Consider the following 22162-nt stretch of genomic DNA (forward strand, 5'->3'; position numbering starts at 1 on the left):
GCTGGGTCGGCTGTATAAAACAGCCTCCAGCTATATAATAGCAGCAGGAGTATTATAGAGGTGGATATAAAATTCAAGCCACTGAAATGGTCATGTTTTCTCACGGCGATACCGATTCCCAGAGCAATAAATAAACGACATAATGAATTTTTCATTTCCATCAACATGACTCAGCTCTGTAAATCACAAGATCGCAATTAAATACGCGCGTGCGTTAAAGCGATCAATCTCTATTTATAAACCAGTACCAAATCTAAAATTGGATTTTGAAATAAATGAATTAACCTAGAAATAGCTGATCACAGTAGGGAGGGAGATTTGTTGGGGGTTTGATACATTTGGTGATCTATAAGAGTGAATTCGATATTCTTAAAACTGGTGTAAAGGTGTTAGTTCAGGACTTCTTAGAAGTTCAGAGCCATTTGTAAGGAATTAATTGAAGCCAGCTTTTATAGTTTCTAACACTAACTTATTTACAAGTTCCTATAACATTATCCTCAAGACAATCTGTGTGTTTAAATGGTAAATAAAAAGCACCAATTAAGGGCTGCCACCTCCAGCAGAGACTCCCACTGGAATTCTTTGCAGGTGTTTAAGAAATTCTTTGTATTGGCTGTCCGAGTCGAGTCTATGGCGCCACACCCCATTGAGATCCGTCTGAGAATTTCGCAAGAGAATAATATGTATTGTTGGTTTCATGGGATTCTTTAAAGCCCCATAACATATTATTCTTCCTTATTCCCAGATCCCGTATCGTCGTGTTTTTTACAACTTCTTTTGCGAATATTGTTTGTGTTGCGCATACACGTTAAGTGAGCATAGTAATTTTAGCAACCAACAACGCGAAGACCCCTCTTTGACCGATCAACAAGTGGCGTTGTATAGGTTTCTTCCACCGACACTTAAGCTGTATAGTTATTATTTATTTTTATGCTTTTATGACCACCGACACATACACCATGAATGCGGATCGCACTGAAGCATGCCTACCATTAATCAAGAAATTAGAATTTAACACTCTCAGCTGGGGGCTAACCAAACACGTTCAACGTTCATCCCGAAACAAGTGTTCGAGGATTTTTATGTGTAATGTATGCTAGCTAGTTAGGGGCTTTGCTAATAATGATTTTTTCCACCCGTTAGATCCAACAAGCTGGCAAAATGTACAAATTTCCTACATTAATATGATGTTCACAAGCTGATGTGTAAATTTCAACGGATGCTTTGAGTTGAATGAATTTAAACGTCTTATGAGCTTGCAATGGATACATGATGACTATTGGAATCCAAAATTGCAGGATGGAAGTATTTAAGATGGAGATGATAGTAATATGTTTTAAGCTGACACAACATACATTTTAGGTAGTAAAATGTGACTTTCATTATGCTGGTAGATCGGGTCGCAAGTACTTGCTCTTGGTTTTGGATGATTTAATTTTATAGCGATATAATTCACACTCACTTACGACAAGTAAAATTATATGCCAAAAGAAAAATTTGAAAACCTAGAAAAAAATACTTTTTCAGCCTTTTATTTTTGACATTAATCACGCCAATAAGCGCAAAGTCTACTGACGCCAGTCAGAACAATAAACAAAATGTTTTTCCTGCGAAAACAACATCATCCCACGCACTAGATCTAGATATCGCCAAGTATTTTTTTTAGTTTATTGGACAAATTTTTTCCGGAACAGAACAGACCACCTACCAATTCAGCTTGCATGCAAGATCCAAGAGAAGTGATCCAAGCTCGTGCCTTATATGCAAATACATTGTTGCTACCATTTGAGTATACTGTCCAATATACATACTTAAAGCGTCACATTTAATATCTCAAGTAATTGCGCCCCAACACATTCCCGTAACGATTTGCATTCAAATTGAATTTAACTTGCCAGCAATGAGCCGATGACTATTATATGAGCGCGAGGTGTCCAATTGCGGCAAGCCTCAGCCCCAGCTGTCCTCAAATGCCGCCATATGAGTTGTGGAGTTGTTGTAAAGTCACAGAGAGTTAGAGTTGGGTGGTTGAAAGTGCTGAAGCATAAATTATGAGACGATACTCTTTTTCTCTCTCTCTGCATTGGCTGCATTTAAGCTACACATTAAATGGCTCATAGCGATGTCATATTTGGTATCAATTTAAAGACTCATCGATTCTGGACCATATAGCCGCTAGCTAAATGACCGTCATCGTCTTGTCGTCGTGGTCGTGGTCGTTATTGTCAGCGAGCTTGCGTTGTCTTTATGTTGTTTGTCGTCGTTGGCGCGTATGACGTCACTGGCGACTGAATGTCGGCTGAACACCTGCATCCAATGCGAGAATAGCATTCCATTCGTGATTGTCGTTGTTCGTCCTAAGATAGACTTTAGCTCTACCAATATCTTTTGGTTCTCTTTTTTTTAATTTTTTTTTTTGTTATGTTTCTTATGTTTGCTTTGTTTATTTTTTTAGCATCTTGTTGTAAAATGCCTGCGTGAAGAGACATATCCTTTTTTGGTATTCTGATGCTGCTCATCTTCTGCCAAAAAAATTGATATCGATTTTTTATTTTTTTCTTTTTTAAAGCACATCCACTCTCGCCAACATCAACCACATCCTTCTCGGTAATTTGAGAATCAAGTTATTTGAAAAAAAAGAACTAACAATCCAGACATTATATAGAAACCAGTTGACCATAGTCCAAGAAATATATTATGATGGAGGATACAAGGTGCTAATGGAATTCCAATGATGATGTCTTAATTAAACGTGCAGAGATTTTTTGGTAGCCATGGCGAGTTTTAAGTTAAGAAATCTGATATTTCAAACAAAATAATGTAATACAAGAAGTTGTCTTGCTGCTTTAAAAGCATCAACGGAAGCATATTATTCAGCATGTTCTTTATACTACTTGATTTAGTAATTAGAGATTGGCAAACTTCTGGAAACAAAAACCTTCTGTTTAAAGAAAGTATATGTACGTTTTAGCCTACGACAAAACACGTGCTAATAACAGCAGTGATGTTCATATTATGTTACAGAAAGTGAGAATATGTAAATTTTAACATAAAATTCGAAATTTGATCGAAAAATTGATTTTCCGCAGCTAACAAATTAATTTTGTTAAGAATATGTTTGCTCTTTTCTTTTGAAATATAATTGCATTATTAATCTTTGCCAAGTAGACTCCGTTTCCGCAGTTTTTGGAAATGTAGAAAAAAAAGTTCGAACATCAGCTCTTTCGTTTAAAATATCTTTTTTTGAAAACTTCGAATATTTCAGCCTATTTTTTATTCAGATTGTACCCACAAGTTTTTATTTTCTAAAATAAGTCCTTAAACGAATAAAAACCATTTAAATTATTATTCTCATAAGTTCTTAAGCTTAAAAAACAAAGTGTTAGTGTCTCAAAGTCGACTTTTTTAAAATTGCTTTAGAATTCTTGCGAAAAATATTGCTAATCAAAACTCCGTGGCGCCACTCTATGACCTCTGCAAACAGGATTGTAAGACTCCAACCAGAACAAAAATGTATTAAACGCTAAATAACTCTTATTCTTTTTTTTAATTTATTTTTCTGTGAAGTAAAAAAAATGACGAAACAATTTTTTAACTTTAATGTTGATTATATTATTAAAATGATTTGTACTACGTAATCAAGGCCCCTATGTCGTTATACATTCATTATCAATCATTAGGGCTTCGAGAACATAAAACAACTAACTAAATAAACCCTCCTCTTTTTAGCTTTTTGTTGTTTTTTTCTTCTTTTGGTTTAAGTCTAATTGCTGCATTTTGGCACAAAATAAAATTTAACCTTTAATTTAGCTGAAACTAAAGTGCTACGCACACTCCTTCAGATGGGCTCTTATTTCTTGTAGGTACACAATTTATGATGAGAAAAAAAAATCCTGAACAACTAAAACAAAACATCATTCGGAAGAGCCATTTAATTTTATGGCCAAAATTAAAACGTTTAACGCAGCAATTTATGTCCGAGAAAGATCCTTTTATAAATAAAACAAGAAAAAATCGAAGTAAGCGAAAAGAGAATGCCCCCTTAGGGGTGCATTTTGGATGCAATCAGTGAATTTTTTCGTTTGCAAATGATCTACGCTTGAAGCGTTCTTCAACTGCATCCATGATGTTATTGCTATAAACATGATGCAGCAAGAAGAATTCTTTGTATATACGTGTGTTGTGCGTGATTCAAGTTGTTCATTAACAAAATCTTAACCTCAAGTGCATCTCCTGCTTAACTATATAGATGATACACTCGTACACCACACAACAACAACGGAGTGGAGCTCATATCAGAGCTCAGCAATAAAAACACCATAAATTATAATTGTTTAATTACACTGGGGTCCATAAAATAACTCTCTCGGGACAGGATTGGTGAATCCTTTACTTTGCTTTTTTTTTTCTTTGAGCCAAAAAAGTTAACATAGCGAGCGGCAAATGAAACGAACAAAGATTCTTCAAGAGATACGAGATCGGCGCATGCTACTCCTTTGCCTTGGTAATTAATTGAGGTTTGCGTTCGCAGGCTAAGAGCGCATCAGAGCCAGTATCCAAAAGCATTTGGATGGCGGAGAGTTGGGATTGGGATTTAAATTTATGTTTTGGATGCATGTAGCCGGTGCACAGACACTTACTTCAATTCTCGAATAAGGTTATCTGAATTACGACGACCGACAACGACGACGACGTTCCGGCAATGTTGTGCCAGTGCGCGCATGTTAGTCTTAAAGGAAGATATCTCGTTGAAACGCAACATTGGCAAAGTAGTTAGTTAGTACCTATAGAAGAGAGTCAGCTTATGGTATTTTCAAGTAAAAAGATTGTTGAGATTGAGACTTTGGAATGATGAGACTGATTATCGCAGCGCAATAAATTTTATTATGGACTAATATCTATGTTTATATAATGGATATGTTTTCTGCGAGGATAATGATAAGGAACGAAGAACTTAACCATCTGCACATGCAATAGTGCTAATGAGTTCAGGCAATTGAAGTTTAAAAAGAAAAAAGAAATTCAAGGTAAAGTAGTATTTCTTTATTTATACTAAATTAATGAACGCTCAAGAGTTTCTTTATTAAATGTTGTATTCAAGTTTGAATGATAATTGAAACGAGATGACTATTATTTATTTGTACATTTTAAAAATGATCATATCAATAGAACAAAAAAATGTATTCCAATAAGAACCTGAGTCTTTTTACCTGTTAAATTATTAGTTCAGCAAAGCTGGGAGTTATTTAGAAAAAGTCACAAAATTTTGATAATTATGTTTGCAGTTTTTAATAAACTTTTGCCAACTTGAAAATGAAACCACCGCTATTTTAATATGCCCAATCAAGTCTTAATGAACGCTCACAGGACATGAGCAATTCAACATTTTCTTTTGTTTTATTCCTGGGGATTTGGTTTTGGGCCATTCAAATACTAAAGGTTTTTTGCATAATATTTTGTTAAAAAGGTTCAAATTTCGATCTAAAAGTATAAAAAAAATAAAAGCTTGAACTCGAAGAACATGTCTTTAAAAAGTTTTTGAGGTTTTCAACAAAATTTGTTGGCAAAGTGAAGAAATGTTTGAGCTCATCAAATATGTTGAGGCATTTCTTCAAACACTTTTTGCTATCCAACTATTCAACCCTGCAATATTTTAAATTAAATTTAGTACACCCCGATTTGGATGAAAACAAACTTCTCCTTCAAAAGTGCCTTTGAAAACGCAATAAAAATTTTAAGAAAAAGGCTCCAAGATACACTCGCGAGAGCATTCTTCATAGGTCCATGACCAACATGAATACCTCATACCCCAAAGTTGAGATCCGTCTCATTCTGATCTTGCCTCATTTTTTTTTAACGACAAATTAACATTTGGCCCGTCCATAGACACTTGAAGAAGTTAATGTTTGTTTAAAAACCGAATCGCGTTCTAAAAGTGTTTTAAAATATTTTCAAAACCCATAAATTGGGTTATTACGTGCTTCACCGAAACAAATAACATAATCTTCAGATTCATGTCGTGATTGAAAAGATATGAAAATTTTGTTTTTCCAAGCGAAATTTTAAAAATATGATACTTTCCTGGTTTCCTTTCCTAGTTTCCTGGCTTTCCCTCACCAAAATTGTGTTCCCTCACTTTCCAGTTAAGCGGACATCATGGATTTTCTATTATTTTAAGAAATAGAACAGTAACCCGGTGCCAAACGATAATTTTCAGAATAATTTGGAAGTGTTCCGAAATCCGAGCCACTCTGGATCACCAAACGAAACCAGCTTCAATATAGCTTCCACATCAAATGCATTTTTGTATTGAATAAAAAATGTATATTTTTCGTATAAAAAAATAAATTAGAAAATCACAGTTTTACAGTGTCCAACACTTTTTACATTCAATATTATTACTAAGATACAATTTATGACCATAAGTCAGTCGCATTTGGTTTTGAATGGCATCGATGATAACATTATAAGCTGTGTGCCAGCCACAACTTCCAAATCGATTGATTATCCTTGAAAAGAAAAAAAATAATAAATAGACGAAAGTTTAACAATTTTTCATAGCATCTATACATACCTACACAGATACACCAATGGATCATATAAATCATGAATCTTCTTTGCTCGAACATATTCCGTCGCATGCTCACATATCAATTCAATGTCATAATTCTCTGGCTCCGTCGAACTTTTCACCCATTCGAGAAGCAATTGAATTCGTTCTTGCTGATGAAATATATTCTCAGGGGAAATCGATGTAGGTGGTGGAGGTGGTTTTATTTCTTCAACAAAAGTTTTCCCAATTTGCATTTGAACTTCCATTTGTAGTTCTGGTGGCATTGCTCTAAGAAATTCTTCTTCCATTTTCGAAGGACTTATTGGGGCAGGTTTTTTTCTCGGCGATGGTTGCTCTTTTGCTGTGCGTGCTTGCTTTCGAGCATGATCCCGTAGAATTTCATTACGAATATCATCAGGTAACTCAGCAAATACTGTAGCATCAATGCCATCGGGAAGATCAGTGGTCGATGGCACAGGTCTCTTATTTGCGGCAGCACTTTTCAACATTCCCATAACATCCGGCATTTTAGGCGGTTTTTTACGAGGTCGCCCTTTCGTTTTAACCTTCGGAATTGCTCCTGTGGATTTTTTCTCGTTGGATTTTTCTTCAACTTTCATGGATTTATCTTCCACTTTTGCTACCACCTCTTGAGCCTTTGGTGGCTTATCCTGTTGCTTTTCGGCAACTTTACTAAACATATTCTTTATAACATTTTCCTTCTTCTCTTTTGGCTCATTTGGTTCATCCAGCTTTGTGATTTGAATACCAATTCCTCTTAGCTCATTTGGAGGCACATTCAAAGCTTTCGTTGTTGCAAGAACAGTTCGTGTAATGACTTCCAGATCACAAGTGTAATCTGAAAGCGAGACTGCTTTTGTAAGATTATCACATACACCATGACCCATAAATTTCGATGTCTCCACAGGTGCTTCTTTAGCTCTAACCATCAATTTGAGGGTTATACATTTGCCTTTTCGTTTTATGTTCGTAAGGCGAGTATGCACCTCGGTGCAGAGTTGCCGTAGGAATGTTTCCAATTCAGTTTGTGTCTTGAACCGAATTCCATAATTAACTTCAGCTGAAACTGACTTTCTAATTTGACCATACGCCAACGGACGAGGATCAATTCCTCTACAAAACTGATATAGAGTCTCTCCAAACTTTTTACCAACAGCAGCTTGAATTTTACTCAATGAAATAGCTTGCAAATCCCCACAAGTCGCCAGTTTCATCTCTTCTAATGTGTACATAGTGCTACTACCGACTCCCGGGAGGTCTCTTATAGGAATACTCGCCATATACTCTTCAACTTTATCAGAACCAAGGTAATACTGCCCATCTGGCTTGGCTTTCTTTGTTGCCATTCTCGCTTGAAGTCTATAAAATTACATGAAAACTCAAAGAGATCTTCCTTAAAGGTCATAGAGTAAAACTTACTTATTCTCTCCAACTCCAGCCGAGCAAGGACATGAAGTCTTATCACGTACCTCCTGTCGAACATGAGTTACAAAATCCATTGGATCAACTTGTAACTCGTTGATGAGGTCTGTGAGGTTTACAAACATCTCATCACAACTGACAGCCTCAATGTCTAAAGTATACATGGCAATTGTGTTGTACAAAGTGTATGCCACTTCCCTGTAACCCTCAAAGTCATAAGGAATTGTTTTCAGATTTGGACAGAGTTTCAAAGCGTGTCCAACAAACATCCCATTCCGAATGCCTTTCTCTCGAGCTTCGTAACTGCATGAGGCAATCTCAGACAGAGACTGTTTACCTTCAAATGCCCCACGAACTTTGTCCGAGAGAATGTTGTTGTGAAGTTGGTTTTCAAACTTCTTTGTGAACAGATCCATTTCGACTTTTCGGTCGGCACCTGGGTGGACAGGTACATCACCACCGCCACCCTTTGAATGGGTCACAGCAATTGGTTGACCTCGAAGGTAGGGATGGGAACGCAGACCAACAGAGACGAAGAAGCAATCCATGTCGATGTGCATTATGATTTGACCTTTTTTGACAAAGTTTTCTGCTCGGGGAAGACTCTTTTGGAGTTGTTCACGATCTGGAAACAATCCCGTGGATGTTTCACGAAGATCGGATACGTATTGCTTAAAGCCAGCTCCCAATGTGGCTATATGATGCAACCTCGAGTTATTATAGAATTCAGAGAGAAACTTGGGATCGACTGCAGTTCGAGCTAGACCTCGAGAAGTGGAGGCAGTTGATGTGTCAGCCTTGACACTCGGTTCAGAAGGTTGCTGAACTGGTTTGTCGGTTGCCAGGCCTCGAGAAGTGGAGGCAATCGATGTGTCGGGCTTGACATTCGGTTCAGGAGGTTGCTGAACTGATTTGTCGGGAGCTGGGCCTCGAGAAGTGGAGACAATCGATGTTTCAGGCTTGACACTCTCATCAGGAGGTTTGTCAGGTTTGACAATTGTCTCAGAAGGTCTCTTCATCTTTGCATTGAGATTTTCTAGATCTTTGAGTATGCTAGCAACTTCTTTTTCATCGATTTTGCTAGTTTCCTTTGCTTCTTCCTTCTTTTTGTGGACACCACGACCAAATGATATTCTTGGTTGTGATTTATTCTGATTATTGTACAACAAATATTTGGTATAATCTACAATTTTTTGTTCCTTCAGACAATCAACCACCCATTGGGCACTTATTATCTTCGATGTGTTCATATTGCGAACCTTTACATCGGGTAAATTGGCGGCAATAATATAAGTTGTATGAGATCGTTCGTACATGTGAAAGATTCCACCATGAACCATCATAATTCTTTTTAATTCATCTGCTGATGGATTGGTATGGCCATTGACAAAGATAGAAATTCCAGAGAAAAGATTTGTTTGACGAAATGGATTACTGGCAGCAACAAATTGTTCTTCCAATTTGGTTATTTTTGCTTCCATATAACCACCCTTTTTTTGATTGAATTTAGTTATTTTAATAAATAAAAAATATATAAGTTACTTACCCATTCATCGAAACCATTATTTGCCATTTTTGGAGTAATTTAAGTAATTTTTAAGGGAATAATTTTTGTATTTTAATTTTGTGATGAAATTTTGTATTTTTAAACTTGCGCGGTTAAAAAAATAAAATAAACAAACATGTATTTGTCAAAGTCAGCTGTGCAAGTGAGCTTTTACCAGTGATGCCAAAATCTATGCAATATAAACTGGGTTTACACAAAAAGCAACCCTCAAGTAAAGTTAAAACCGGTGGTTTAAGTTTAATTTTACGCCAAGTAGTAAAAAAAAAACAGATAAATTCATGCGCCATTTTGTTTATGTTTTTTATCTCTGAGGCCACTACAAGAAATGCAAACAAAACTTTAATTCGGTGCATCTTACAAAGAAAAAATCTTTGAGCGCTTTATGACATTTCAAAAAAGCAAAATAAATATAAAAAATAATTTTGTGGGACACTGACCGACCACTGCAAACAGCGAGGTTGTATGAAAAAAATTCTACACGTTCCAGTTTGGAATTTTTGTCTTCAGTCATCATTGGTTTGCCTGCTTTAAAGGCTTGGCCACACCGGAGGGTACGCGGTAGAGGTACAGGTAACGGTACGGGTATTTGTATGGAAAAAATTCCAAAGTGACACATCAACGTTCGGGTGTGGAATTTTTTTAATACAAATATCGTTGCCGCTACCCGTACCGCTACCGCGTACCCTCCGGTGTGGCCAAGCCTTAAAGGCTTGGCCACACCGAAGGGTACATGCGTTAGCGGTACGGGTACTTGTATGAAAAAAATTCCAAACTGACACATCAACGTTCATTTTTTTTTCATACAATTACCCGTACCGCTACCGCATGTACCCTTCGGTGGTGGTCTAGCCTTTATGGCTACTTTCCAAGAGTCGATTTTTGACCTGCCGGCAACACACGAATACCCAAAAGCGTGAGACGCATAAAGAACAAGGGAGAAAGAAAGTTCGAAAAGCATGATTTTCAAACCTGTGAGTCTCGGTTAAAAAATGTTAGAAATCATTTTGACGTTTCTCTTTGATATTATTTTTCTTTTTTTGTTATTTCGCTTTATTTGATTTCGTCGGCCGTAGAGTTCCCTTTGTCGGTTGTATTTTATTTGAGTGTATAGGTATTAACTTTCTTTAATTTACTAAAATGTTTTCGTTGCACATAGAGCCCACAGGAGTTGTTTTTATTTTTTGTACCTACCAAAAAATACTACACTGCAACAAATATCAAAGACAAATTCAAAGATAATTTTTGCGTCTTAGTGTAAAAGCAGTCTATACAATTCACATTCGAAATGAAATAATTTACGAACTTAATTTATTCGGCGTTATTATGAACTCCATTCGTATTGGAAATTTGCTACGATTCCCGAAAAAATAATCACGGAATCCGTCCGTAGTGGAAAATTTCATACAAATCGTCATCACAACCGGATTTTGTGATTGTATTATTCGGGAATCGTTGAAATTTTTCGATACGATGGAATAAGTGATAAGACCGATTATATTATTTCTAGTGAAAAAAGGCTCTATCAAAAATAAAAGGCCAACCTTAAAAAAATATTTCTTAACATCCCTGTTATTTTACAAACAAAACAGAGCTTTTGAAAGCTCTCAGCGACTACTGTCAAATTGACATTTTACAAAATATGTAAACAAAACCACAATTTTTGGAAATTTCTTCAAACTAAATTCAAATCGTAAAATTTCCCAAAAAAAACTTTGTAACAATGAATCTACAAGTCCTACCCCTCTCCGATTTGCAATCATTTACTTACCAAAAATGCCTTTTACCCAAAGAACTCTTTCCCAAACGCACTCTACCTGGTGCATTGGCCAAATGTAAGTTATCCTCGGGAGCTGAATATATTTGCAACATTTATCCCATGGAAAACCAAACACCACCATATTTCTGTTGGTTAGATGACACTGTCAAGGTAGGAGCTATTAAGAATACCATAACAAGCAGCTTGACATCATTGGAAGTTCTAGATAATAGTATCCAACCTGCTTCCCGGGTGAATCTTATTTTTACCATAAATGAAAAACTATTTGAAATGAAAAATGCCAACAGACAACTTTTAATTGATTTAACTAAAACCATCCTTCAGACTTATAGTTTTGTTAATAATTCTTTTATTATGTTGGAAGAACTCCAAGAAATTGGAATCACTGAAATACACATTCAATCCAAAGATTCCCATGTCTTTAAGTTTACAGAAACAACCGAAATTATAGTTTCAAATATTAAACTACAAACTTCAGGTGAAGAATGCTTCTTCCGTAATTTAGTTGCAATAGAACAACCTCAAGAAGAACTCCAACAATTGATGGAGAGCATGTCAATCTATGAAGAGCTCAATTGGAAGATGAAACCATCTTTGAATGCTCTTTTGATTGGTCCTCCCGGTTCTGGGAAGACCTCAATTTGTATGAACTTTGTTGTTGAGAATAATTGCAATTGTTACATTATTCGATCGGCAAATATTCTGGGGCAATATCCTGGCGAAACTGAAGCCGAACTGAGAAGAATCTTTAATTCAGTAAAGTTATTCATTCAATCTTTTCAACCAAATGGTATAACTTCATCAAATAACTTTCTTGATTCTCTTTTGTTAAACAACAAACTTTAACTTACAGATCCAGTTGTAATTCTCATCGAAGATCTTGACCTAATTTGTCCAGCAGTGAGCAAGAAGAACTCCAATGACTCTGGGAATTCAACACGAGTCTCAGGACAATTGGTATCCCTGCTTGACAATTTACGTCATTCGACGGAATCATCAAAAATAATTGTCCTTGCAACGAGTTCGCGATTAGAATCAATTATGCCAGCTTTAAGACGTCCTGGACGCTTTGGAATCGAGATTAATATTCCAGCACTTAGTGAGGAACAAAGAGCTGTTATATTTGCATCAATGTTAGAGCATTCTTTCTACGGGAAGACCTTTGATCTAAACACTGAACTTCTACAGAAGATTGCCAAGCAAACACAAGGTTTTGTTGCTTCTGACTTGGAACTTCTCATCAACTCAATTGGCCAGGAGCTTATTCGTACTGAAATAACTTTCGACAAGTTTACTGAGACTCTTGAAAGACTTTTGAGAACGGTAAGAGTGTAATTCCATCATTTCTTTAATCATTTTGTTTTAAATTAATTTCAGATGAAACCAGCATCATTTGGTCATACGGACGTTAAAGTCTTCAAAACTGATGACAAATTTAATTCAGTTGGTGGCATGGAACAACTTAAGAAAGCACTTGAGATCTCAGTGTTATCTGGTTTAAAACAGAAAGCAGCCTTCGAAAGATTTGGATTGTGTTTGCCGAAAGGAATTCTCCTCTATGGTCCACCGGGATGTGCAAAAACAACAATAGCCAAGTGTTTGGCAACTGAAGCTAATATGACCTTCATTCCGACATCGGCAGCTGAAGTTTATTCGCCATATGTTGGGAATTCAGAGAAATATATTTCAAAAATATTTGACACTGCACGAAAGAATTCTCCGTGTTTGGTTTTTCTTGACGAAATTGGTAGGGATTCAGTTGATCCTTCAAAATTTCTGTTTAAAACTTGATATGTTTTCTTTTTTAGATTCTTTAGTTGGTCGACGAAGTGCTGATGCTAAAAGTGATGTTCAAACTCGAATACTTTCGACTCTTTTAACCGAAATGGATGGCATTGGTGTAAAATTATTCTCATCAGCTCCTGGTGGTAATAGTATATTAGTTGTTGCTGCAACAAATCGACCGGAAATGATTGATGATGCTTTAATGCGACCTGGACGTTTTGATAAACTTATTCATGTTCCAGCGCCCGATAGAGACTCACGATTACAAATACTTAAAATGCATGCTGGAAAAATGCCATTCCATAATGATGTTGATTTGGAAAAGATTGCTAAAGCAACTGAACTATTTTCTGGAGCAGATATTTGCAATTTATGTAATGAAGCTGCTATGCATGCATTCACACAAGATAGCGATGTGGAATATATAAATATGGAAGACTTTGAGAGTGTTTTGAGATACCAAAAGTCTTCATTAACACAAGCTCAAGTTCAGTGGTATAGGGATTTTGAATGTTCACACAAGAGGTGATTGATTGGAGGGGGAGGCTTAGAGAAGAATTTTAAAAGTTCAATAAAAAAAATGTGGTTTAAGAAAAAGGTTTTTGTTCATTTTTCTTGTTTTTCTCACCAACTTCAAAAAAGAAGGATCTTCTCAATTATTCGTCTATATTTTTTTATGTTTTTTAGCTCAGAAGTTTCAACTGGGTCAACCGATTTTGGTGATTCTTTTTGTATTTGAAAGCTGGTGCTTTCTGACATTTGCATCCAGTTGATAACCGTGATACAAGTTTCAATGCATAGAAGTCGCTTTTTTTTATAAAAAATAATTAATCAAGGGTCGAATTACGGTATAAGATTAAGATCATACGTAAACGTTTTGATTCTATTATATCTCTATCTTTTTCTATTGATTAAATAAAGACAGCAATAGTCAATTCGTTAACGTATGATCGTAATCGTATGCCGTAATTCGACCCAGGTCTATTCATCGTTACTAATCGGAACAAAATTTTCTCCGATTTCTACAAAATGTACGGATTTTTTTTTATCGTTTTAAGGGTTAAAATTGACAAATCGCATAGACTTCCAAAAAAAAATTTTAGTGCGCCTCGAAAATCTTGAATACAAATAAATTTTTACTCATTCATTGCGTTGTGTTGCAATTTTCTCTCTTCAAGTCTCGTTGAAGATAAAATTTTGGAGTGGTAGAACTTAACTTGGTACAATCGACTTAACTTGATACAATCGACATTAGGCTGCATTTAATTCGGCTCAGTCGACCGATCTCCATTGAATCAAATTAGATACTGCTGATACCCGATTATAATCAAGCTACATGCTTGGCCCCTATCTTTCATCACCAAATAGTTTCTTTGTGAATAAAATTAAGCGTTCTTTTACTAACAAAAAATAACCAATTCCTTTATTTTGTATAACAAAAATTAATAATATGTATTCAATACATAATAAGTATTCAATTAATTCAAAGAAAATTCACTTGTTGAATCATCACCAAAATTCTCCAACGTTAACTTAAAACGATCAAATATTTCATCCACCATGTCTATGGACAACTCACGACCTTCATCTTCAATATCTGAAAAAATCGACTTCAACAGTTTACTAGAAGTTGAATAATCAAGAACATCCTCTTCTTTGCATGTAAGTCCATCGGCTGTTTCTTCAAGCTTCTCTTTATCGACTTTAACCACACCAACTATTTGCTTATTTTTTCCAAACATAAACATCTCTCTGATTTGTGGTTTCTTTTGCGAAACCAATGAAGTTGACGGCAGATTTATTTGTTCAGATTCTTCAGTGCCTTTTGATGATAGGACTTCTTCAATATCTGAGTTTTTTGTTTCAATCGAACTCAAACAATTTACAATTTGCAATAGATCTGGTCTTTCTTCGAACGTTTTCGACATGAACATTGTGCAATTAAAGTTAGTGTCTTTTGGTCGTTCCTTATCTCTTTTTGCTTGCAATAGAACTTGACTGCAAGTTTCACATGTGTATTGATTTTTGGATATCAGCGCGCTACCACATTTCTCATGAACTCCTGATGCTCCACACATACAACAAATCATCAACTTCCACAAAGTGGCGGTAAAGTAATCGCGACCTTGCGGACAAACACACCTTTTAGCATCGCATTTTGAATAGCCACGATGTAAATCAGTGTATCGTTGGGTTTCATTATTATCCCAAATTGCTTCACGATCTGGCACAAAGACTCCATGCTTGCGCATGTCATCGCGAAAGTCTTTCCCAGTGCACCAAATGCAGATCAAACGATAGCCAGCATTGAGGGCATGTTTGCGCAAACAATGACGATGGACATAGCCATTTTGGCAACAATAAGATCGAAGAGTTAGAATGGGATTATATTCGCCAAGATCTTCCTCACAAATCCAGCAAGTACTTTTCTTTTGTTTTAACATTTTATCATTTTTAAATGGAACGTGATAGTGGCAATAGGAGCGAAAATCATCGATAAATTCAGAGGAGCAATTATTTTGATTGGCACAAATGTTATGGAAATAGTGTTTGCATGTGAAGCATGCTAATGAGGCATTGGGTTCTTTGCAATAGCAACAAATCTGCATGTTAATGGTTGATGGTTGTTTGAAAAATTTGTTGTTTTTTTTTTTTTAATTTGCAAAAGCACTTACCCTTTGGGCACATTTTTTAATTTCATTGCGAATGTCACGCAATAGAAACCCTAATATTCCAGAGGAATCTGATCCGTTTTGAGGAAGATGTGTCGAAAGGAGCTTAGTTTAAGAATAAACAATGAAAATTTATTGGTTTTTTGGGAATTAAAGATTTCCAGGTAGCATACTCACAAGGCAATAGTAGTGGACACATATTCCGGATTTATTCATGAAATCTCCATAATCAACAGGATTGTCATCTTCTTTTTTACAAATAGAACAACAAGGCATTATTGTTGTTTGTTTAAAAGAGTATATTTTTACCAGTTAATATTTAATTGCTAGGAATAATTTAATAATAAATTTTTAATAAAATCCACAAACCACAACTGCCATTTTTTGTAAACATTTTTTATTGAGTGATGCCAGAATACATTTGTAAAAACACCTACTGTGAATATGTGAATGAATGCATTCAGTGAATATGTTCTGAAATTTCAAAAAAAAAAAATCGAGAAATATTTTAATTCACAATTATTTGAAATTTAGAATCACCAGATTTTCCATTTTACCAGGTTTACCCAGAGTTTACACCTTTCCATTAAAACTGGTGATGGGAGCTATCGAATGATTTGAACTATCGATAGTTAGTAACTGCAGGACTTGAACTATCGATAAGTTCATTCATTCATTTATTCATTCGAATAAAAACTATCGAATAAAACTATCGAATAAACTATCGGATAAAAACTATCGAATAAACTATCGAATAAACTATCGAATATAAAAAGTATCGAATAAAAAAACTATTCGAATGAAAATAGTAAATAAATGAATAAGTGAATGATTTAAAACTATCGAATGAATGAATATTTAAAAACTATCGATAGTTTGATAGTTTTTATTCGAAAGTTCCCATCAGTAATGAAAACCCCTAATATTTTAAATTTTGCTGTCGGAAAATATATCATAAAATGCGAACGACAACGTATCTACACAGCAAATTTTTTTCAGTTCTTAAAAGAAATATACATTTTTCTTGAAATTAAAGCCATAAGCCTGGTACGCAGCTCGCGCTAAATTTTAGCTCCCATACAAATTATCGAAAAATTTTAGCCGAGCTAAAATGAGTCCCATACAAATTATCGATAACTTGTATGGGAATTTTATCTTGGCTAAAATTTAGCGCGAGCAGCGTACCAGGCTATAACTACAATGACCTAAAAAGTGAAAAAGTGGAAAAGTGAAAATTTTCAAACTCATTTTGTGACAGTTTTTTCCTCCACAAAATCAAAGCGCTATTTGTTTTTAGAAAAAAAAACTACAAAAATGGTTTTTTAAACCAAAAAATAAGCTTTCTGCATCATTATTTTAATTTTGCAAAATGAGTTTGAAAATTTTGACTTTTTGCAAAAAGTGGCCGTTGAAGTTATACCTTTAAGCCATAACTACAATGACCTAAAAAGTGAAAAAGTGGGAAATTTACAAATAAAGTAAAAAAAATTTATTTCTTTGTAGCGCTATTTGCTTTTAGAAAAAACTACAAAAATTGTTTTTTTTTAGCCAAAAAATAAGCTTTTTGCTTATTTTACTTAGGAAGGAATAAAAAATGTACTTTTGTAAATTTCCCACTTTTTTAGGTCATTGTATAGTTAAGCCTGGTACGCTGCTCGCGCTAGATAAAATTCCCATACAAGTTATCGATAACTTGTATGGGATCCATTTTATCTCGGCTAAAAATTTTCGATAATTTGTATGGGAGCTAAAATTTAGCGCGAGCAGCGTACCAGGCTTTATGACCGCCGTATAGTTAGCAGCGAGTTTTCACGATTTTCAAAAATTTTGATGCAAATAATTAGGTGAGAATTAGGTGAAATTTGGTTAACGAATTTTAGAATTTGGTGAATCCTAGTTTAAAAGTTATTAACAATTTAAGGTTTGGCGTATAGTTAGCAAACGATAGTAACAAAAATAGGGTTTTTTGGTATCAATCGATCGGAAATCGCTTTGTGAAATTTGGTTAATCAGTTTTAGAATTTGGTGAATCATAGTTTAATAAATAATTAACAAAATGTGAAAAAAATGACAGTTCTATAAACAATTACAATTTACACACATATTTAACGTTACGCGACGTAATGTTATGTAACGTAGTAAAATCTGTCATACACGTACACAAAACCAACACACATGAAACAAAATCTGTCCCAAACAACGTCAAAATTTTTGACAGCCCATAATTAATTTCACATTTTTTCCCGCGTTTCTTTCTATTTAAACAAAAAAAGGAAAAGTTCTCTTATTTAATCGACATGTAACTTTTATGTACATCCTAAATATACATATGTATATTTTTTGTTAATTATTCGTTCTCCTTTTATGCTAAGTGCTAAAACCTACGGAACTTATCCATCGTTGGTTGTGTTAAATGCATTTAGGTGCTTCAGAAAAAAAGAGTCCAATAGACTTATATATTGTAAGCCGCCATCATCAGTTTTTGTTTTTATTTATAAACAAATCTTAAGCATTTTCTTAAGGGAAAAACAAAAAAGAAGATTTTAAATGATGGCCAACAGAATCATTCAATTACATATGTGCAAGCTATCCTGGACTTTAGGCTGCAAGGGTTGAGTAAGTAGTATTGCGATAAGGTGAAGTACGTCTTATGCTGATTGTACCATATTATATATATATATATACAAATAACATTTTATTATAGTGAGCGTATCAAGCAGATGCCAGGCCAAAGAAGATTAATATGAAAGTGCAACGAAACGAAAAATCAACGACGTGCTCTAGTCTTAACAGTAATCAAGCAATTTGATGATCAAAATACACTCAGATGCTCTACATCGCTGACAATTTACCTAATTTCCATATGTTCCAGATGCGCCCCTCTGATCTGATTTATCAAATCTGTAAGCCACATTCAAAGAATGTCAAACCTGCTGAAAATGCAGACTATATTCTTGAAGACCATGAGGAAGATCCACATGTTTTCTTTAAACGTTTACCGAGGATATTGGCGACATTTGGAAACGTATAACGTCAGTGTGGGCGTGTATACTGAAACAGTATTTGAAAGATATGTACGCCGTACAGGCTGAGGAGACGGTAAAATATCAAATAACACAAACATTTTACAAAAAATTGTTACGACGAAAACAGTGCATAATTTCAATTGCAGAAATTAAGGAATTGGTCATAAAATCAAGTGATGTCTGTTTAAATCCAGAAGATGAGAAAGATTTATTTATATGTATGTATGTTCTTTATGATAAATGTAAAAGAATTTATTCTCTTTTAGTTTTTCAGTTTAAAAAACTTATACATAAGTTTGGTCCAGATGATGCATATCTGCTCTTGATAAAGTAAAAAATAAACATGATCAAGCTGGTGAGAGTAGTATAGGAGCAAGAGCGGGCAGTGCGACAACGCCACATGTAAATAGTGTTAATCATACGATGGTTTCAAGACCATCCCAAAGCAAGGGTAGTCAAAGAATGTTGTCTTTGTGATTTGCTTTCACAAGTTATTTTTTTTATCGATAGAATGCAACAAAAAATTCTTTCCTATAATCTTTCTATTTTCTATTCCTTCTGACTTGTGCCGTGCAGCATGCATTTAAAAGACCTTAGGTCCTACAAGCATATAGTCAAAATTATTATTGTTAATGCTCCTGGAGTCAGGTGCTTCTATTAATAAAGTACCTACAAAAATTTAATATTATTTTCAAATGCAAAGTTTTCAACATTTTAATTCTTATAGGTATTTGACAAAAATGTTTGTCAGATCTATGCTTAAACTAATCAAAATTGCACCTCCTTGCTAGCATGCCTTCATTACACGGCCAGTAAAACCCAGATTTGTGAAAACAGTCAAATAATTATGTTCTTTGTTCTGACAATTTTGTTACATATGTATTATGTTTCTCTTGAAACTGTTCTGCTATGTTATAATTTTTTTAGCGTGTCTAATGCAAAATTCTGCCAATTACTTGTGTATATGTATGTCTGTCTTCAAATGGGTAGGATTTTGCTATCGGGTTTCAACTACCTTTTTTGTGATCTACAAGTTTCATCAGACAGAATCGCATAACAATGTTTTCTTGTGTGAATATTATTTTTTTTTTGTTTATATGGAATCTTGCAATCTATTTTAAAGTATAGCACTACCACAAAATTTGTTAACCAAAATGTAGGCTTACATGTACGATGTACCTACCTAAACCCAAATATACAATTATTATCTTTGGAATCGATATCTTAAGATATAAAAAATAGTAAACAAAAACAATACCGTCCCATTGTAGCACTTTGCTTTTATTTACCCCTAAAAAACTAAAAAAAAAACATAATCCCTACGAATGTCGTAAGAGTAGTTACTTTTTTCTTGTTTTACACGTTATATCTCATTGAATGGTCCAGGGAAAAAACTGCATTAGTCTAATCAAACCCACTCCTAGAAAAACGCTAAATTTTGATTTGATACAACTTATAACTAAAGATCCATTTTTTTAAATTAAACTGTATTTTTTTTCAAGCTAACCATAAGATATTACTCAAACACTAGGAGTTTAATTTCCACAAAAAGTAAACAAATGCAGTTTTAAACTTAGAGCCTCCTTCAATTGTATTTATTAAATCATAGTCTTGCTACCCAATAAATGTTATAATTATTTTAATACAATTTTTTTTTTTCAGAGAATCATTGGATAGTAGCAGTGGAAAAATTGCACCCAGCATAGGCTTTGGAACGCCAACATTACAGAACAAATGAATCAGAAACAACTATTGGAAAATTGACCCAATGAATAATAATAATTAGTTTTTAACAAGTCTTGTTATTTAATTAAACAATTTCGCGGAAAATTGATGAACAAAAAACAATTTTGAAGAACATAGGTACCTTTTGTTTTGATCTGGATTTGTTTTTATGTCAAAACTGTTCTTACTTTGGTTCGATATATAAATATATTTATCAATATATAAATGTTCAATAAATCAATAGTATAATAGTATCTGGTTAATAATGAAAATGACTTTTTTTAAGTTTTGAGAATCACTTTGAAAATTAACACCACACAAACTAACAAGTTATTCTTTAGAAATCTCGAATAAACATTATATATTATTTAATGTTATCACAAAAGCAAAATTTCTTGAACAATATATTTATATATACAAATAAATTAATAATTTTTTTTTTGTTTTTTTTTTTTAAATTGAAATTTTTGAAAATAAGTAAGTATGTTCTTAGTTGCAAGTTAGGTTAGTACAAAATTAAATGCGTACTTCCTCCTACAGTTCAAGGCTATAAAAAACCGAATTAAAGAACTGAATTTAATCAAAATCGTAAGATCGGGAATATTTGAATGAATCAAAAATGTTATATTGGAGTTATTCAAAACTAGCTATTTGAGTAAATTATTTCTCCGTATTTCAAGAACACCAGTTTGTTAGCCCCTGTAGCCGCGTTTCTTCATGCATGCATTTCGCACGTTGAGAAAGATAGTGTCGCAATTCAAAAAGTGATTTTGAATATGATTTTCTTATTTACTTCGGCTGAAAAATCGTTATTTTTGAGTTGTGTCACTATGCTTCTGAACGTAAGATAAGGCAGTATTTATATTTGAATCAGAGATTTTTTGGCAGATCCAATGATCTTTTGTGGCAAATTGGCCAAGAGATTTATTTTTATTCGTAATACTATGTTTCCACCTACGCTAAATCCGAGATTTAGCTAAGTAGATTTAGAATAAATCTCGAGATTTATTTTAAATCTACTTCGCTCAACCTCAGATTTGGGTCCAGCTACCCTAAATCTAAGTTTTCACCTACTTTCAATCCGAGATTTAGAACAAAACTCGAGATTTACGCTAAATCTACTTAGCTAAATCTCGGATTCAGGGTAGGTGGAAACGTAGTATAAGTAACTGTGTGTGCACGATTTTTTTAAACATATAAAATCATGTGAGAGTTTCGTGTGCAAATAGGTGTAAATCTCGATAAAAAAGGCAATGAGTATTTTATATAATGGGTTTGAAAGAACTTTAATGGTTTATAACATCGCTAATAACAATTTCCGCTAAAAGAAAGATTTTGTGTTTAGGTACATCAATAAAATTGAACTTTCCAGCTAAAAATAATTCAAAATGGCATTTAATACATATCTATCTTTATCAAAAATGCGTTTATATACAATATGAGTTTCTTTGTTTTCTCAACGGACTTTTTTGTTTATAATTAAAGAAAATCGTTTTAAGCATTTTTGTAAATAAATAATATTCAAAAAGTAAAGAAAAATGATTTAAATAAAGAAAATCTATCTCCGTTTTCATAAACAAATTAATCCCCTTCTTAACAGTTGGAATATCCATT

At 34.1% G+C, this 22162-nt stretch overlaps 3 protein-coding genes and 1 long non-coding RNA gene across 5 annotated transcripts; 2 read left to right on the plus strand and 2 right to left on the minus strand.

Annotated features, from left to right (window-relative positions):
• Nucleotides 1-6343: 6343 nt before the first annotated feature.
• Nucleotides 6344-9676, minus strand: LOC129909160 (DNA repair protein Rev1). The gene is made up of 4 exons (XM_055986158.1): nucleotides 9543-9676; nucleotides 7994-9486; nucleotides 6575-7933; nucleotides 6344-6509 (listed from the first exon to the last, which is right to left on the minus strand). Exons 1-4 carry the CDS (start codon nucleotides 9567-9569, stop codon nucleotides 6365-6367), a joined length of 3024 nt encoding a protein of 1007 aa, XP_055842133.1. The 5' UTR covers nucleotides 9570-9676; the 3' UTR covers nucleotides 6344-6364.
• A 1516-nt stretch (nucleotides 9677-11192) lies between these two features.
• LOC129909161 (uncharacterized) lies at nucleotides 11193-13722 on the plus strand. Its single transcript, XM_055986159.1, has 4 exons — nucleotides 11193-12130; nucleotides 12194-12663; nucleotides 12718-13087; nucleotides 13149-13722. The coding sequence occupies exons 1-4, from the start codon at nucleotides 11284-11286 to the stop codon at nucleotides 13652-13654; spliced, it is 2193 nt and encodes a 730-aa protein (XP_055842134.1). The 5' UTR covers nucleotides 11193-11283; the 3' UTR covers nucleotides 13655-13722.
• A 799-nt stretch (nucleotides 13723-14521) lies between these two features.
• Nucleotides 14522-16191, minus strand: LOC129909164 (PHD finger protein 7-like). Its single transcript, XM_055986163.1, has 3 exons — nucleotides 15975-16191; nucleotides 15801-15902; nucleotides 14522-15728 (listed from the first exon to the last, which is right to left on the minus strand). The coding sequence occupies exons 1-3, from the start codon at nucleotides 16071-16073 to the stop codon at nucleotides 14604-14606; spliced, it is 1326 nt and encodes a 441-aa protein (XP_055842138.1). The 5' UTR covers nucleotides 16074-16191; the 3' UTR covers nucleotides 14522-14603.
• A 1600-nt stretch (nucleotides 16192-17791) lies between these two features.
• LOC129909180 (uncharacterized) lies at nucleotides 17792-20928 on the plus strand. Of its 2 annotated transcripts, none has more exons than XR_008771418.1 (3): nucleotides 17792-18258; nucleotides 18320-18438; nucleotides 18502-20928. It is a non-coding gene; the product is annotated as an uncharacterized LOC129909180 (long non-coding RNA). The 2 variants fall into 2 exon arrangements; XR_008771419.1 differs by having other exon boundaries at nucleotides 18320-18413.
• The last annotated feature ends 1234 nt before the right edge of the window (nucleotides 20929-22162 follow it).

Source organism: Episyrphus balteatus, chromosome 2, assembly GCF_945859705.1.
Source record: "Episyrphus balteatus chromosome 2, idEpiBalt1.1, whole genome shotgun sequence".
In the NCBI taxonomy this organism is placed as follows: domain Eukaryota; kingdom Metazoa; phylum Arthropoda; class Insecta; order Diptera; family Syrphidae; genus Episyrphus; species Episyrphus balteatus.